This window comes from Rhinatrema bivittatum, chromosome 7 (genome assembly GCF_901001135.1).
Source record: "Rhinatrema bivittatum chromosome 7, aRhiBiv1.1, whole genome shotgun sequence".
Lineage (NCBI taxonomy): Eukaryota > Metazoa > Chordata > Amphibia > Gymnophiona > Rhinatrematidae > Rhinatrema > Rhinatrema bivittatum.
The window spans coordinates 59,156,987-59,175,906 of record NC_042621.1 but is presented as its reverse complement, the minus strand read 5'-3'; the positions used below and the strand labels follow the sequence as shown (position 1 = coordinate 59,175,906).

At 44.0% G+C, this 18,920-nt stretch overlaps 1 protein-coding gene across 2 annotated transcripts in view; it reads left to right on the top strand.

Annotated features, from left to right (window-relative positions):
* The window catches only part of ZNF536 (zinc finger protein 536), a 967,145-nt gene extending 949,429 nt beyond the window's left edge, over nucleotides 1-17,716 (top strand). For both annotated transcript variants that reach the window (XM_029608435.1, XM_029608434.1), the window contains exon 8: nucleotides 15,428-17,716. In XM_029608435.1, the coding sequence (XP_029464295.1) occupies nucleotides 15,428-15,663 (236 nt within the window). In that variant the 3' untranslated portion in view covers nucleotides 15,664-17,716. The remainder of the gene's footprint in view (nucleotides 1-15,427) is intronic.
* Nucleotides 17,717-18,920: the final 1,204 nt, after the last annotated feature.

Sequence of the window (18,920 nt, the reverse complement as noted above, 5' to 3'; positions counted from 1 at the left end):
ACATTCCTGGCCATTCCGTTATAGCAAATTGAGAGCAGTCACTGAAAACGGTGCTAGAATATTTTGGAAAAAGAGACCGGGCACGGCACTGGCTCTCAGGGCAGCAATAACTTAGCCAACGACTATTTGAAAAGATTCTACATGCCTGTTTAGTCTGCAGATCACTATGAAATGTACAATTAGCTTAGCAACAGCCGTATCACATGGCAATTATCCTATTTCTGAGCTATGGGGTACCATTTTAAAGAAACGCACGTTTGATGTGTGAACAATTTTCCACACTTGAAGAGGAAGAAATAGCTTTTCATATTTTTGGGACATAGAAAACGATCCCATTTTTTTGCCAGTTAACTTTACTTGACATGAACTATAGCTAATATCAAAACTTACCGGTGAACAGGAATGATTGAATTTAACCAAATTGTGTGTGCGTAGAATTATCAGTGTTGCAGTGTGCTCAATATTATCTTGAAAAATGTTCAATATATTTATATTTTACCCTGTCTGTGGTTTTTGTTCAGGATCAAGGGTTCATACTGTACGTTCACCACCAATTAAGAAGGGTAGGGTAGGACTCTTATTCTCTTCATCCCTGCCTCCTTTGCCATATTTGACTCCCAGGTAGACCCCATGGAGAGAGAGAAATTGAATGTGTGTTGGTATAAAAGTTTTATCTTGCTCTAGGAGTAAGCAGATTTGTTGAGGGGAGGGCTTGCTTGTGTAAATTAATGTGGCCCTTTACCGTGATCTAGGGGTAATTGACCAAGCCATCTACATGAATGAAACCTGGTTTCACGTGCGTAAATAACCTTTTAAAAATGACTCGGGAGTTGTGAGCATAAAATACATGCAAAAGCAATTGTGTGCATACTTTCACAGGCACAATAAAGGAGGCATTCTGATTTCTGCAGATATTTTTGATTTTCAAATGTATATGCATAAATATTCATCTACAGAGTTGCATAGATACACACACACAAAGTTACCTAAGCAGATATAACTTTGTGTGTTTATGTTCGCAGTGGTTCCACGGATATCTGTGAATTTTCATAGTGGACTTATTCACATAAATCCACTTAAACTGACTTAAAGTTTGTGATTAAAAGTACTTACAGAATTTAACTTTTGCAGACTGAATGTTGCTCACTTAAAAACTAAGGAGTTAGGGGTAGATTTTAAAAGCCAGCTGGATTTTCGTGCGCAGGGGGGTTATGCGCGCCAAACCCATTTTGCATAGGCCCAGCGACGCGCGCAAGCCCCGGGACCCGCATATGTCCCTGGGCTTTAAAAAAGGGGTGGGGCATGGGCGGGGCAGAGGCGTGACCAGAGGCCTTCGTAGGGCTGCTAGGCCGGGGAATCGCGTGCCGGCACTTGGCCGGCGCGCGCAACCTACGCCTTCCCTGAGGCAGGCGCAACTTGTTAAATAAAGGTCAGGGAGGGGAGTTTAGATAGGGCTGGGGGGCGGGTTAGGTAGGGGAAGGTGTTCCCTCCAAGGGAATGTTCCCTCCGAGGCCGCTCCGTTTCCGGAGTGGAGGGAACGGGGAAAGCCATCAGGGCTCCCCTTGAGCTCGGCGCGCGCAAGGTGCACTAATGTGCACCCCCTTGCACGCGCCGACCCCGGATTTTATAACATGCGTGCGGCTGCGCGCGCATGTTATAAAATCGGGCGTACATTTTTGCGTACCGCGTTGTGCGCAAAAATGTACGCCTGCGTGTACCTCTTAAAATACGGCCCTTAGTTTTCGAAAGAATTTTTATGTGTAAAACTGGGTTTTACATGTGTAAATGGGCTTATGAAAATTTCTACTTTTACGTGCATAATTCCTTTCAAAATTCACTCCATAGAGCTGAATTTTCCAAAGGTTTTTTTGTGCCTAAATGGGCTTTTTAAAATTGCAAGAATATTATGCTACTTTTCTGCATGTAACGCCTTTGAAAATTCACTCCTATGCCTAGATTCTGGAGTAGGATCCTATAACAGGGACAGTCTCAATCAAAAGGCAAATACCTCTGTTTAAATCTAAAAGCCATGAATCAGTAAGTGGATAGCAAGAACATAGCAGGACATAGAGACATGGATGTTGGCAGATAAGAACTAGGGATGTGTATTCGTTTTTCCCGAATAGTTGGTCAATAAAGAAAAGAAACCGAAAATCATCTCCCTACCCCATGACCTCCTGATCACCTGCACAAGGCACCACATGGGTTATAGTTAGCTCAGACATGACCAATGCAGGTTGCTTAGTGAAAGTGAAATGTTTGATGCTGGTGCCCTCCAATGTAAGGGCTTCCTAGATTGTGCTCCCCGGTGCCAATGTGATAGATGCAGTGGGGTACATTGGGGGCTACATTGTTTTCCATGCTATGTTTGTTAACCACTTTGATTTATGATGGAAAGGCTGTCTACTAAGGGGGTCATTTTCAAAAGGAGTTATGCGCATAAATGTAACTACTATTGTAGCAATTTTCAAACGCTATTTACTCACGTAAAGTGCATTTATGTGAGTAAATCCTATGGACAATTCAATGGCATATATTGTAGCAATTTTCAAAAACCCACTTACTCGAGTAAAGTGCATTTACTCGAATAAAGCCCAGTTTTACTCAAGTAAATGCTTTTAAAAATCAGGCCCTCAGAGAATAAAGTAAACTAAACGTATAATGGAGATATGACTGCTGAAACAGTAGAAGTTGTGGAGTACAGGACAGAGAAAGGTGGAGGGAGGAGAAAGAGTGACATAGAGAGAGGAAGAGTTGACAAACACTAGAATACACTTGAGCACTTAAAATAATGTGGTTTTTATGTACACAAATTCACAAAAATATAATTTTCACCACAAAGCCACTAAATAACAATTAATTGTGCAATAATATGACCATCAAAACGTGACACAAGTTCCACATATTTTGTGTGGCTTATACTCAACAGGAGTGGCAGCACATTTTAGTCATTGGTCATTAGTGCTCATGACTACTTGCATAGCCTTTTTTGTTTATTTTGTATTGCAAATAAAAGATACTTATCTAAGGAACTATTCCACTAGTCTGGTACAATGTAAAATGCTCTTATACTTTTTTTGAAAATATTTTCACACCTACAGCTTTTCTCTTTGGTATTTATTTACACACACAAATGTCTTTTCAAGCAATAGGTTATAAAGGTTTTTCTGTTATACACTTAACCAATTTCAAATAAAGGGGCATCCCATATTTTTTTATCCATCATCATGATTATGCAGAAACTTTTCACTGCATGCATTTTATGTCTTGCATGGCCTCAGATGGTTTAAACAGCCTGAGACTGGGATTACTGCAAAGACAAGGTAGCAGCAGGTGGGTGGAAAATCTCAGAAGGAAGTGATGGCCAGGATGCAGCCTTTTCTTACCAAAACTTGGACACTCCTCTCCAACTTTTCCACCTCTCATCTGTGACCCTGTGACACAGATGTTTCTGTGTGACCTGCGTGGAGTGGATGCAGTGAATTAGGTGGGAGTAGATTCTGTAAGTGGGGTGTATGTTCACCTGAAGACTGGTTGCAGAATATGGTGACAGTCATTTCTCTCATTAATATTGTTTGTCTAAGACCATAATAAGCATTCTGAGGTTTGAGTGTGAACAGTGGTATGGGTCTCAATAGCTTCTTTGAACTCACCAGTTGTTTGGTTTGAGTGAAAAGCTATTTTCTTAGAGCTTTGAGGTCCTGACAGATTGTGTCATCCAGCTGTTGACCAACAGGAAGGGCAAATTCTTCCCTGGGTTATCTCCTTCAGTGCTCACCACTCTCAGTGCTCACCACTTAGTGCTCATCCTCTCACTTTGCTCTTTCAAGATTCTTACTGACACAGATGGACTCACATATAATTTTGCCTTTACTGGAACTTTATTCTCTCCTTTAACCTCCTTTCCTGGGGTCCAGTAGCTGTCTCACTTCTCTCCTCAGCATTGATGAGCCAAAGTATGTGCCATGCATAGTTTGATACAGTTTTGAAGCAATGAGGAGGATCAATGGGGAAAAGACAGTGCACATTCCATTTAGCAACTGCTTGCTATCTGGAATAGCATCTACATGCTATTTAGTCCTCAGGTAGAAGATGTATGTAAATGCTATTGTGTTGGTGTGCACACTAATGCCATCTTTTGCAGAGGCTACTTTTTGGCTCGTGCATGAGAAACATTTGAGCGTTGCCCTTTGTGAAGTTTTAGCATGCACGTTAAATTTTTAACAACATGCATGATGCACATTTGTTTACCACATGTTCTAGTGTATAGACCCCTAAATGTTGTTAAAGAAAAATAGAAACCTAAATCGAGAAATGCATGTACACTACATGATCTCTTCTGACCTAAACCCAATTTATCTAATAACGTAAACCAAACAAAATACATATTACTGTTTTCACGTGCTACGCTACCATGGACACGGTCATGTTTCTGTGGACAGGGTTACCTCAAAAGAATACATCGAATCATCTGTATTATCACAAATAATATCATATGCTTTTAAAATAAAACAAGTTTTTTGTTTAAAACTGTTTAATAATATTCGGGCCGATACAGTAAGGAGCGGTAGGAAGAGCTGCGTTAGTGCCGGGCGCACCCGCGTTTGCCACACGCACAGTCCGGCTCACCTACCGCTCGATACTGTATTTAAATAGCTTGCAAATGCAAGCCGCGTCCAAGAGCGTCTGTGAGGCGTTAGGCCCGCGCAACCCATTTACTGTATAGAGGCGCTTTATACAGTGCCTAGACAGTATCCTGGGTGCGCTGGTACCTGTCATTTCAAATGTCATTTCAAATGACATTTGAAATGACATTTGAAATCCCCTCGCGACCCGACACGCAAAGTTAAACTTACTTTTCCCGCAGCCCTCCCCCGGAGACGGACCGCGGCCCCCCTGCCTCCCGGGGGCTGCCCCTGCCTCCTGGGGTAGCCGGCGGCGAAAGCGGCCCCCGCCGCCGGCGAAGACAGATGCCTGCACGGGCCCTCTCCCACGATCGCTCCCAGGCGGCTTCCTTACCAAAGTGCGGCCTCTCCTCAGCAGCTTCTCCGCCCTTCCGCCGTGACATCCATTCGGGCCCCCAAGCCAGCAAAGCGCACGAACGGGCGTGCGTGCGTGACGTCACGCACGCACATCCAATGGCTATTGAAAACTGGTACTATAGTATGTTACATTTACATGTGCAACTCCTTTGAAAATTCACCTGTAAGCTAATAATTTTGTAGCATTGTGCATAGGTTTGTTGAAAAATAGGTATATATAAGCTACACCAAATTTCAAAGATTTAGGCATCTAAGTCCATGTTGAAAATTGCAAAACAATGTGGACACAATTATACCTGCTATTTGCTGCGAACCATTTTGCGGAAATAATTTCCATGCACCCGTTTTAAAATGGTAAAAAAAATTATATGCGCCTACATCCCAGCCCCGCTCACTCTATCCCCTACCCTATGGGGCGGATTTTCAGAGCCCTGCTCGCGTAAATCCGCCCAAAACCGGGCGGATTTACGCGAGCAGGGCCCTGCGCGCCGGGAAGCCTATTTTACATAGGCCTCCCGGCGCGCGCAGAGCCCGGGACTCGCGTAAGTCCCGGGGTTCTCGGAGGGGGGCGTGTCGGGGGCGTGTCGGGGGCGTGTCGGCAGCGTTTTGGGGGCGGGTACGGGGGCATGGCTACGGCCCGGGGGCGTGGCCGCGCCCTCCGTACCCGCCCCCAGGTCGCGGCCCGGCGCGCAGGAGGCCCGCTGGCGCGCGGGGATTTACGCCTCCCTCCGGGAGGCGTAAATCCCCCGACAAAGGTAAGGGGGGGTTTAGACAGGGCCGGGCGAGTGGGTTAGGTAGGGGAAGGGAGGGGAAGGTGAGGGGAGGGCAAAGGAAAGTTCCCTCCGAGGCCGCTCCGATTTCGGAGCGGCCTTGGAGGGAACGGGGTAGGCTGCGCAGCTCGGCGCGCGCCGGCTATACAAAATTCATAGCCTTGCGCGCGCCGATCCAGGATTTTAGTGGATACGCGCGGCTCCGCGCGTATCTACTAAAATCCAGCGTACTTTTGTTTGCGCCTGGAGCGCAAACAAAAGTAGGCTGTTCGCGCTCGTTTTAAAATCCGCCCCTATGTGTGTAAAAATAAAGGCATACAGCTTGCATGAGAGTAACTATGGGGTAGATTTTAAAAGAAGCGCGATCAGCCTACTTTTGCTTGCGCATCAGACTCAAGCAAAAGTACGCTGGATTTTAGTAGATACGCGCGAGCCGCGCGTATCCACTAAAATCCTGGAATCGGCGCGCGCAAGGCTATTGATTTTGTATAGCCTGCGCGCGCCGAGCCGCGCTGGCCTCCCCCCGTTCCCTCCAAGGCCGCTCCGAAATCGGAGCGGCCTCGGAGGGAACTTTCCTTTGCCCTCCCCTCACCTTACCCTCCCTTCCCCTACCTAACCCACCCACCCGGCCCTGTCTACACCCCCCCCTTACCTTTGTCGGGGGATTTACGCCTCCCGGAGGGAGACGTAAATCCCGCGCGCCAGCGGGCCTGCTGCGCGCCGGCCGCGACCTGGGGGCGGGTACGGAGGGCGCGGCCCACGCCCCCGGGCCATAGCCACGCCCCCGTACCCGCCCCCAAAACGCTGCCGACACGCCCCCGGAACGCCGCGACGACCGGAGCCCGCCCCCCCGACACGCCCCCGACACGCCCCCCTCCGAGAACCCCGGGACTACGCGAGTCCCGGGGCTCTGCGCGCGCCGGGAGGCCTATGTAAAATAGGCTTCCCGGCGCGCAGGGCCCTGCTCGCGTAATCCGCCCGGTTTTGGGCGGATTTACGCGAGCAGGGCTCTGAAAATCCGCCCCTATGTGCACAGATCAGTCAAGCAGTTCTTAGAAAGGGTAATTTTATAACAGCCTAGTGGTCAAGTCTGCATGTACATTGCGCACACGTTTGCTTTGAAAATACTCAAGCCATTGGCCAAGTATGTGCACAGATTACCTCGCACAAAGTTACGCCTGCTGCAGGTCAGGCAAAACGAGCAGGGTGACTTGCATGCGTACTTTTTTAAATCCAAAAAGAATGCACGTGAGATGCCCTTCTGCTTCAGCTCTGCCTCCTGCAATGCCTCCCCTTGCTGCGCACAAAAGCCATGTGTACTGGGGTTGCACGTGTATTTTTTTGCTCATCGAGCCTGAGTTAGTTTTAGTACAGCCGTTTATGTGTATAAAATCCGGCTTTATGCCTGTCAATGGCTTTTAAAATTATCCCCATATGGGCCATTTCTGCGGGTAAAGCATTACTTTACCTGCAGAATTTCCCCGCACCCCTCCAAACTAGGCCTAAAGTGTTCATCCGGTTCAGTAGGATCATCATGGATGACATTTGGATACCGTCTGCTTTGTTGGAGTTTTAGTGGCTGCTGAAAGGTAAGAGATTTCAGAACTGACGCCTTTCCACAGATCCCTCTTTCTCTTAATAAAAAGTAAAATTGCCTACAAAATGCTTTTGAGATATTAATATTTATTTATTTTATTTATTTATTTAAAAACTTTTCTATACCTTCGTTTAGTAGTATACCATCACAACGGTTTACAGATAGGCACATAAATAAGTCTGGTTAGGATTATAAATTGGCTAGTAGGTGCCAATAAAGTTTTGGTTACATGATTCAGATAATATACGCTATTTGGATTGTGGATTGGAAATTCCATTTATATGAATAATAGGATATCCATATATGAGAATATTTTACTCTTAAATTAATCTTTAGGTATGAGAAAAAATAATAAAGGAGGATACTGCTATTTGTTGACTTTTAACAGTCTGCCGGAGTTCTCTTTCTTGTCCGCTAGTATTCCTTACTCCCCACTCTCACTGTGAAAAGCTTTTTTGAAGAGCCATGTTTTAAAACTTTTTTTAAAGAGTTTTTGAACTTTCATTAGTCTTATTTCGAGTGGTAGTGTGTTCCATAATATTGGACCGGCTAGGGATAGTGCTCTCTCTCTTACCTCCGTCAGTTTTGCTGTCTTTACAGAGGGAATGGTTAGTAGAGCTTTATTGGCTGATCTTAGATTTCTCTGGGGGACATGTAGTCCCCCAGAGAAATAGCGAACAGGCATGCTTTCTTAAGCTCAGAGGGCAGATTTAAAGTGGTTTCCCTGGATAAAAAGTATTTCACCCATGATCATTGAATGAGGATTGCCCCTTCTCAATACAACGAGGCATTTGCCTATGCACACGTAGGTTGGGGGGGGGGGGACAGTATGCACACATATTGTATTTATAAATCTGTGGGGTAGATTTTCAAAGGGTTACGCACGTAACCCCTGAAAAGCTGCCCCTGCATTCACCGAGCCTATCTTGCATAAGCCCCGGGTCGCGCGAATGTCCCTGGGCTTCGAAAAAGGGGCGGGTCCAGGGCATGGTGGCGGTCCGGGGGAGGTCCAGGGGCGGTCCCGAATCCTCCAGCACAGTGGCCTGTGCCGGGGGATGGAGAGCCGGCGCACTTAAGTTACGCCTGCCTCAGGCAGGCGTAACTTTGGAAACAAAAAGTAAGGGGGGGATTTAGTTAGGGCTGGGGGGTGGGCTAGATAGGGGAAGGGAGGGGAAGGTGGGGGGAATCGCAAAAAAGTTCCCTCCAAGTCCGCTCCGATTTCGGAACGGCCTTGGAGGGAACAGGGAAAGCCATTGGGGCTCCCCTTGGGCTCGGCGTGCGCAAGGTGCACAAGTCTGCACCCCATTGCGCGCGCCGACCCCGGATTTTATAACATGCGTGCGGCTGCGCATGCATGTTATAAAATTGGGCATAGATTTGTTCGTGCCGGGTTGTGCGAACAAATCTACGCCCGCGCATACATTTAAAAATCTGGCCCTATGTGTGTACTTTTTCCAGCAAAATTCTACCTGCGGGATTCCTGCAGAATTCACCATGCACTCTTTGCACCCATTTCGGTTTTCTAAGTGAAAGTCTGTGTGTGCTTTTCCATTGAAAACTGGTAAACATTATGGGGCAGATTTTAAAAGCCCTACACGTGTAAATCCAACGTATGTCCCGGGGCTTTGAAAAAGGGGCGGGAAGGGGGCGAGGCGCAGGTCAGGGGGTGGGACCGAGGCCTCCGGCACAGAGGCAGGTGTAAATAACAAAATAAAGGTGGGGGGGGATTTAGATAGGGCTGGGGGGCAGGTTAGATAGGGGAAGGGAGGGGAAGGTGGGGGGGAGCGGAGGGAATGGGAAAAGCCATCAGGACTCCCCTAGGGCTCGGGGCGCGGAAGGTGCACAAGTGTGCACCCCCTTGCGCGTGCCGACCCCGGATTTTATAACCTGCGCACAAATCTACGCCCGCGCGTAGCTATTAAAATCCAGCCCTACGGCATGGACTTTTGCAGCAGTGCAGGCAGTTTGGATACTGCCCCCCCATAATTTCTGTTCAATGTATAAACAAGCAAAGCCATTTTGGCGAACAGATGGTAAAAGAAAGATTACGGATGGTCCCAGGGTGGGTGGGCATTGTATGGACTGCAAGATGGTGGGCCCTGCTGTTGGAGAGCACAAAACATGGAGTTGGGCATCTAGATCCCTGGGATTGAAATATTCCCCCCTGGCACAGCAGGTAAATGAACTCAGGCAGCTTCACAAAGCTTCTGTATTGAGCCACTGTTATGCCGTCCGGGGGACGGGGGGGGGGGGGGATATCACTGCATTTTACAATTGTATTCACGAAATCTCTGGCCCCTAGAGTGCCAAGTTGCACAAGAGGCAGGGACATGGACATTTTTTGTGCTGGCGCGCCTTTACAGAAACCATCTGTAAAAACCGGCTAAAAGGACACAAGCAGGAGAACGTTTTTTGGGCGTTGCTGCCATGCAGCAATAGTGAAATCTGCCTCTCCCCCCCCCTTTAAAGACCGCAATTCCCAGAATACTTCCCCTGTGCTGTTAGGAATGATAGCACAGCATCTAGAAACGTTGGTCTATCAATATACTGTCGTGCTGTTCTCAGAAGTAATGCATTCCAGCCGTTGTAGCTTATTTCTGGAAATGATGTTAAAACCTGGGTGACCCCCCCAGTATTTGGCGCATACATCAGTAAGTAAAGTGTATGAGGGATAGCCACAGGAAACCAGCTGTGGCAGCCGCTCCATTCACAACCCATCTCTCTAATCTCTAGTTGATGTATAATAGGGGGAAAAAAAAAATATCTAATTGTTCATGCTGCTTCTGCTGTAAACAATACACCACTTGCTTTTCCTCTTACTAGGCTTGACCCTCACTCTTTGTACATAGTTATATATTATTCATACCGGATTAAAATGAATGTGCTCTATACCACGGTTCTGCTGCACGGTGACAATGCGCATTAACTTGTGCTGTACTTACCTTTCACAGAGCGGGGGGAAGGCTCTGGTGCCAGCCTTTTGATGGATTCAGGGAGCAATAAAGAAAGAAATTTGGAAAAGTGCGGGAGCTCATTAATTGTTTGGCCCAAGAAGCCCACTGTACGCAGGTTGGGCAACAACTAAAGAAAAAGATTTTACCAGCGAGGCCCACCACAATGTTTAAGCTTGTGGTGTGTCCTTGGCTCGGTTGCTGTGAACGTCTTCACGGAAATGTTCTGGAAAACGCTCGCCTGTTCTCCTCTACGCGGTATATCCTTTGCACTTTGTGTTAAATGAAGTGGCTTTTCACTTAATTAACCAAGGCGGTGCTTTTTTTTTTTTTTTGGAGCCCATAATAAAACTATTCTTCTCACCCTTTTTATTTAACAAAAGGTAGTCTCTAAATCTTTTTCACGGCAATGAATATGCAACGGGAAGAATTACAAGCTCTTTTTTTTTTTTTTTGCCTTTTTCTTTTTTGGAACTTGACATCTTTTATGATTCTAAAATTGTAAGCCCATGACTTCATTCTCCTATTTACATTTATGCTGTTATAATCATGGTTCACTTGGACTCCCCCCTCGGCAAAATAGAATATTTGAATTATTCTTTGTTTAGCATCAGAGTGGGATAGCCGCATACTTTGCTGTCTGCTGGTGGCCTCTAAAGATGGTCACGCTAATAATCTCTAGCGCAGTGGTTCCCATCCCATGCCTTTTGTAGGGGACCTCCAATGGGGGATTTCCATAGGTGAATGCATGTATAAAACCACGGAGCATACACCGTTGCAAATTTCAAAAGCCACTTGCACGGTTAAAGTGAATTTGCATGGGTAAAACCCCAGTTGTGTGCGTGTATAATAATCCTTTTAAATATTACCCCCATTGTGGATATCCTGAAAATGCATGGGATAGGTTTCCCTGCACCACCACCATGGCAGGTACATTTATTTCATGCAGAGTCATTGCAGATATCCTGAAAATCTGATTGGCTGAGGGTCCCGAGGACAGGTTTGGGAAGGGAAGTCACTGCTCTTGAGCTGTTGACAGTAGCAGTCTCCAAGTTGCCTTATAAGGTATTTTGATGGTGCTCAATTTCATAAACACATCACTGCTTGGTATCAACATCCCAACAATATGTTCGCCTCAGAACAGAGCTGACTGGGATTAAAGTTTATCCTTGAATTCAGGTAGTATGAAACTATGCATAAATCTATTAATAAGGAAAGGAATATTTATATAAATGTGAAATGTTTGGCAACGTAGAATGTACATAACATGGAACATATGAAAGTTGTTGATATCCTTTGGGAATTTTATCATGATCCTGATGGAATCACCATACAATTATCCAAACTTGTTTGATTGTTGCTATAAAAATGGAGTAAGCGTTCTCTATTTTGTTTTTCCTTTTTTTTTTTTGAGACATGAATTTTACTTATCATAAAAAGGTGTCAGAGGGACAGCACTGACTGGAAACCAAAGCGCTCCATTTATTCAGCGAGCACGGATGGCACCAATGCAAACTTCCCCGCAGGGCCTTGCTCACGAGCTTCATTCCCGCTCTTAAAACAACAAGAACGCTGTCTTCATGCCTGGGAATCTTTTCCCTCTGGGTTGAGACTCTTGACCATGCTACAGTTAGTTCCAAGTTGTAGGATTAGTGATGTGGGCAGGTATCCAGTGGAAGCTGGACTGAAGCCACAAATTCTTAGGCCTCCAAACCCATGGTCAGGTATTAATGGCATGCGATTATGACAAGCCTGAGTCTGATCTGAGCCAGTGACTAAATTGCTGAAAGGCACCGTAGACCCAATGCCAGTCCCTTTAGGCATCTCTGCTCCAGAAGCAAGGGTTTCATGAATATGAGTGGTAGAATTCTTTTTGGTAGTATGCATGGTTGATCATGTTCTCAAATTAATTTTAAACTAGATCGTGTAGGATGAACTTTCAAATGGGCATGCGGGCACATGTACATGTGTAAATGGGCTCGTGGCCAGATATGCAGCAATTTTACATTTGACGCATGCATGCTCTGAAATAGCCCTGGCGTGTGTGTATGTGTTCCTGATTTTATAAGCGTGCACGCACAGACACGTACTGTCAAATTTGAGCCGTGCAAGTGAGGGAGTATTTTTTTAACACATGCACCGACACCATGATCAGTTTCACCAGTTCCCCCACCAGTTTGGCCAGCCTACAGCTAGGTTCTCCAAACCTCTCTGGTTTTTTAGCTGAGCTCTTCCCATCTAACTCAGACCCCTCAAACACCTCAGAGATACCTGGAAATAGTTTTATTGAGACTTGCACCTCCTCCGTAGCAGAAGTAAATTTTATGCTCAAATATACCTGGGCGCGTGCCTGTACACATCTGAACTTGCGCGCACGTCTCTTGGTCCCGCCTTGGAACGCCCGTGCCCTGCCCACACCACACATCCACATTCCGCCCCTTTCCACCCCCCTCCCCTCCCCCACCCCCCCCCCCCCCCCCCCCCCCCCGTGCCAGATATTCGTGCAATAAGGACGGAATTCTAATATAAGAAAATGCAATAAGATTAAAGGCTCATGCAAGCATGACAATGAATGTTTTCATTTGTGAATGGTTTGGTGCTCTAAGACATTTAAGCAAGCTCTGAAAAAGAGTTATGTTTTCCAAAATGTCCTTGGCTCTGTCATCAGAGACGAGGAAAACAAATGTTCTGACCAGTCACCAAGTTGCGCGCTTAAACCCCTTACCATCGCCATCTGAGCACTTACTTTTTGCTAAGTGCTTAATTTCTGACCACGCATTCTTGCTATCACACATTTAGCAATATTAATAAGAGCTAATGGACAAAACATGAGCAGAATCTAGCCAATGTTTTCAGCACCTCTGAGCCCTCTATGTTTGTGGTACCTTTTATGTCTCCATTTATAAAGATATTTGCATGAGAGCAATCTGTTGATGCTCTTAAAAATGGTCATTCTTATTTTCCTTATTATTGCACCATAGTCCCTGGATTGTGATATCGCATTCCTTTTCCAGCCAGCAGGCTTTAAATGGCAAGAGGCGTGGATTACGATTTTAAGATCAGGACAGGAACTAGAACAAGACAACTTCAAAAGACAAAGTCATTTCAGAATGTTGGCTAGTATGATTAACAATGAGGAAAGTCAAGATGTACAACAAATGGGATACAGGATCCAGTATTCTGAAGATAGTAGTGGCTCTTCAGCATCTAATATGCTGAAAGTGGCAACGTTTGAAGAAGTGATACATATTTTCTGTAGACTAGCCATCTGTTTAATATTCCTTATTGATATTTAAATATCTGATTTGCACCCTACATGTAGAGGCTGGTATTCAACGAAAGCTGGGTTTTGACCTGGGCATCTCAGTTTTAAGTGCTTAGAGAAAACATTTCTGCCAGACTTCGGTGTTTTAAATTTTGGGTTGAAAACTCACCTAACGTTAGGACTGTAAAAATGGAGGCACCTACATTTAGGCCTGCTGTTGACTTGCCTGCATTTTAAATTTAGGTGCTTATTACTGAAAATCAGTGCTAGGATCCTAAGTTACTTCCCTCAACCTGACCCTGTCCCTGACACTGTCAACCATTTTAGAGATGTGAATCGTGTGATCGATTGTCTTAACGATCGATTTCGGCTGGGAGGGGGAGGGAATCGGATCGTCGCAGTTTGGGTTTTTTAAATATCGTGTAAATCGTGTAAATCATGTAAATCAAAAACCGGCACCCTAAAACATCCCTAAAACCCACCCCGACCCTTTAAAATAAATCCCCCACCCTCCCGAACCCCCCCAAAATGCCTTAAATTACCTGGGGTCCAGTGGGGGGGGAGGGGAAGGGGGAGGGCGGGAAAACCGGCACACTAAAACAACCCTAAAACCCACCCCCCTTTAAAATAAATCCCCCACCCTCCCGAACCCCCCCAAAATGCCTTAAATTACCTGGGGTCCAGAGGAAGGGTCCCGGTGTGATCTTTTACTCTCGGACCTCCGTGCGTTGTAGAAATGGCGCCGGCGCTACCTTTCACCTGTCATATGACAGGTCAAAGGTCAAACGGCGTATGGCCGGCGCCATTTTCCGTACGGAAAAACGATTCTCGGTAGGAGATCGTTCCGGACCCCCGCTGGACTTTTGGCAAGTCTTGTGGGGGTCAGGAGGCCCCCGCAAGCTGGCCAAACGTCCCTGGGGGTCCAGCGGGGGTCCGGGAGCGATCTCCTATGCTCCTGACGTCGGGGGACAAAAAAACAAAATGGCGCCGGCGCTACCTTTGACCTGTCATATGACAGGTCAAAGGTAGCGCCGGCGCCATTCTACAACGCACGGAGGTCCGAGAGTAAAAGATCACACCGGGACCCTTCCTCTGGACCCCAGGTAATTTAAGGCATTTTGGGGGGGTTCGGGAGGGTGGGGGATTTATTTTAAAGGGTCGGGGTGGGTTTTAGGGTTGTTTTAGTGTGCCGGTTTTCCCGCCCTCCCCCTTCCCCTCCCCCTTCCCCCGATTTACGATTTTTTGACGATAAATCGGGGGAATTGTTATTGTATCGCGGCTCTAACGATTTTTGACGATTTAAAATATATGGGACGATATTTTAAATCGTCAAAAAACGATTCACATCCCTAAACCATTTGGGGTCCTAAATTTAACTGTCTAGTCAACGTAGGCCAACAAATTTAGGCGCCCAGCCCTAGTCCATTTTCAAAGATGCCAGCGTAGTGTCATGCTCTCAAAGTTGCCCCGAACCCTTTCAAGATTGACCCCCTATGTTTTCAGTCATAAAATGTGGCATCTAAGAAGTGGAAAAAAAAATACTCATTATTAAATTGTTCTGTTATATTCTTAGGTATGTATTATACTGTATGCTTAAATGTGGCCCCTCGTGCTCTACTCACTACTGGCTGTCTTCACAAAAATCTAAAAAGAGTTGTATATTTATATACATGTATATACACACACACACACCTTTTATAAGTAGGCTTCAGCAAAATTACTTTGCTTTTAGGATTTGAGAAGTGGAGTGGCTGTTGTTGCATGCCTGCAGAAATTAACCATGACTTTTCTCTGTCACACAGGTCACAGACCATTCCAGTGCAGATACTGCCCTTACAGTGCCTCTCAGAAGGGAAATCTGAAGACGCATGTTCTTTGTGTCCATCGCATGCCTTTTGACAACAGCCAGTACCCAGACCGCAGGTTCAAGCGCTCCAGAGTTGACTCCGAGACTTCTGGGAATTTAGAGGAACCTGCCGCTGTCAAATCTGGGAGCGCAATAGAGCTGACAGTGGAGGGCAACCAGGCCCAGGAGTAATGCAGCTGAACAAATCAATCTGTATATTGCAATATTATTTTCCACTACACAGGTGATGGGTATGCATTTGTGAAACAGAGCTTGCTAATTGCATTCCAAGGAAAAGGATGGTGTACAAAGTCCCCAGTACCGTTAATAATGTCTGAATGTTTAAAAAGATTTATATATATATATATATATATATATATATAAATTTTTTTTAAAAGAAAAGTCCCAAGCCTTGAAAATGGCTGCTAAACTGTTACCTGGCAACAAGTACTTCCAGACGATGTAGATGGGACAATAAAGGTGATTTTAGAATATGAGGAGGTCAGTAGTTATTTAAAAAGCAGGGCATTTCAAACTTTCAAGTGGGTCTTTGCCCTTCCCCCAAACTATGCTCTTTAACAGAAAAACCATCCCACCTAAATGCTGTTGCCTTGAAGATTGAGAGACTCGTGTTTTTTCATTGTTGAAAACACCTTTATAATATGACACCAGCTGCTGTCATTTGCCTAGCATGGTAATGAGACGTGTTGGTAGACTGCCATGGTGCCAGCCTGACTGGAGCTGTCATTGCAGAGAAAATCAATTCCAGCGGTGTTAGTAACTGCACTATACGAGAAATCTTAGACAGCCCACAAGCTAGGGTCAGTACTGACCTGCACTGGAAAGGATTGTTGATATTATATGCTCTCTCTCTCTCTTTTTTTTTTTTTTTTTATTTAAATATACACAGCCAAACGAATCAATGGTCAGACAGAATCTGAAGAACAATGTAATTAAATATTTGCTGTCTAATTCCTTTTTTTTTTTTTTATAGTCCATTTGCAGTATTGAGAGAAAGTTGTGTGGTTTTTTTTTTTTTAATTCTTTGTGTATTTTTGAATGAAGTAGATTACTACAAAAGATAAAGGTACAGTGTATAAAGCTGTCAGCCTTATCTATGAAAGGCACTGGTGAAAACAGAATTTATGTAACAGAGATGAATTTTTTGATGGTTTTTACATTTTTTTGTTTGTTTCTCTAACTTGAATGAAGAATTCCCCCAGTTATGGCTAGTTTTTCTTTTTTTTTTTTGTTAGTTCTGATAAGTGTTACAGACATGGTGCAGGACTTGCTTCTGGAGAAAGCTGTTTAAGTAGCTTGAACTGAAAATATGAAATTCAAACATTCTGCTCTTTGTCTCTAATAAGAAAAAAAACATGTTTTAGCTAACATTTCTTTGTTTTATTTTGTAAAACAAATGTGTTCTATATTTTTGCAAATGCTAGCTTTTTTTTTCCTACTGATTGGATCCTCCAAAATTATTCATTTCTTCACCATAGGAAGATTTGAGAGACTTCAGTGAAACACTTAAATCAGAAAAAAAAAATGTGTAAGGTTTATTCTTTAATCAACTGGGATAGACTAAAATACTAGCCTTTTAATGCACTTCCTTTGATAGAAGCAAAATCGGTGCTTTTCATTGTGATGGGAGAGAAGTGGTAACTTCTTCTAAGAGCAAAATCATCCAGACTTCAAAAAAAAAAAAAAAAAGTCAATATTTCTTCGCAGGCTGAGAGCACAGAGTAAACCCCAGAGCCTTAAAACTTCAGCTCTGCCTAAAGCAGTTTACAAAAATATAAAACTGCAATCAATGTAAATAAAATTCTTAGCTCTACCCTGAGAATGGAAGTCTCAGGCTATGGAGGAGTATGATTTGCATATGCTGCCTGTAAGGATGATAACCCTACCGAGGTTCCAGTTTAATCAAGGTCGCTGTGTAACTTGGACCCATCTGGCATAGAGCAAAGCTGCTTTATTTTTTTTTCTGGGTTTTTTTTTTTGGTTTTTTTTCTAGTATAGTTCTCACTGCCTTACTAAAAATCGAGTTGATAAACTTAATGCAACTGTTTCTATGATCCTAGATGATGGGATTGAAATGTTATTGAAAACTTTTTTGACTGTAGTATGCTTTAGGATTTTAACTGCACTAACTGTGTTTGGTGACTCTGTCAAGTCGCTTGCTTCTGTGTGTTTGCGCTCCTTCGATATTTTAGGAAACAAAAAAAAAAAAAGACACCCCCCCCCCCCCCCAAACAACAAAAAAATAAATATCCCACCCTCCCACAGTCCATTTCTTGCACTTTTTGAGCTCGTTCAGTATTCTTTTGTGTCCTCTGAGCATTTTTAGACACTACAGGCAATAATTCTGTTTGTAACACTGGAGACATCTCCTGTTCTCTGTGATGTGTGTGTCCATTTGGTCCAGTGGTACTGTCCCTACTTTCTCCTCCTTTTATTTTTTTTTTGTTTTACTTTGTTTTTCAGAACATTTGTAACTTGTAATTCAAACAAGTGACAGCAGCGGTGATGCATTGTCAGTTCCTGAATATCATCATGCTTCTCCTATCTAAACATGTCAAGTTTTTTTTTCTTCTTTTTCTCTGTACTTCTGTAGTCTGTGATACTGGTCATAATAACTGTCTCCATCCCCTCCACAAAGAAAAAAAAATTTCTATCTTGGACAAAAATATGAGATCAATAAGAGTAGAGGATTTTGTTGCTATGCTTGTAACAAGTAGAAGACTTTGTATTTAAAGTTTATTCTTGGTCATTATTTATTATTATAATACATCAGTTGACAGAACTTTATTCTGGTATAGAAGTATTAAAAGTTGGGTTTTTTTTTGTTGTTTTTTGTTTGGTTTTTTTTTTTAGCAATGACTGTTTTCTTTCTGCTGTTAGAATAAAATGTCTTTGAAGCCGTACAGTTTTATCCAGTGTTTTATGCAATAAAACCCTCTACCTCTGGGGACAAAACAAAACCCAAGGTTTTCCAGTTTGCCTATGTTTATTAGAAGCTGTTCATATTTTATTTTAACTGAATTTGAATTTGCAGCATTGTCAGACTTCAAAAAATCAAAAATGAATATTGTCAGCTATCAGGCAGTTTCTAATGTTTAGACTGAGCGTGTGTACTCAATCCAGTTTTTTAAAGGTAAAGAAGCATATATATATATATATATATATATATATACACACACACACACACACATATACATACATACTTAACTAATTGTGGACATTTGTATTAGCAAATAGTAATTATTTTATATAATGTGCTTCGGAGACAGTTAAAGGGTCTATCAAGCAAACGTAATTTTAACATTGATTTTAAACTGTGAGAAGTGTATATGATATGCAATATTGTACAAAGTCCTGTTTTCATATAAAAAATAATTTGTTGTATACATCATACTTCTGGTTTTAGAAAATTGTGGGGTACTGTTGTA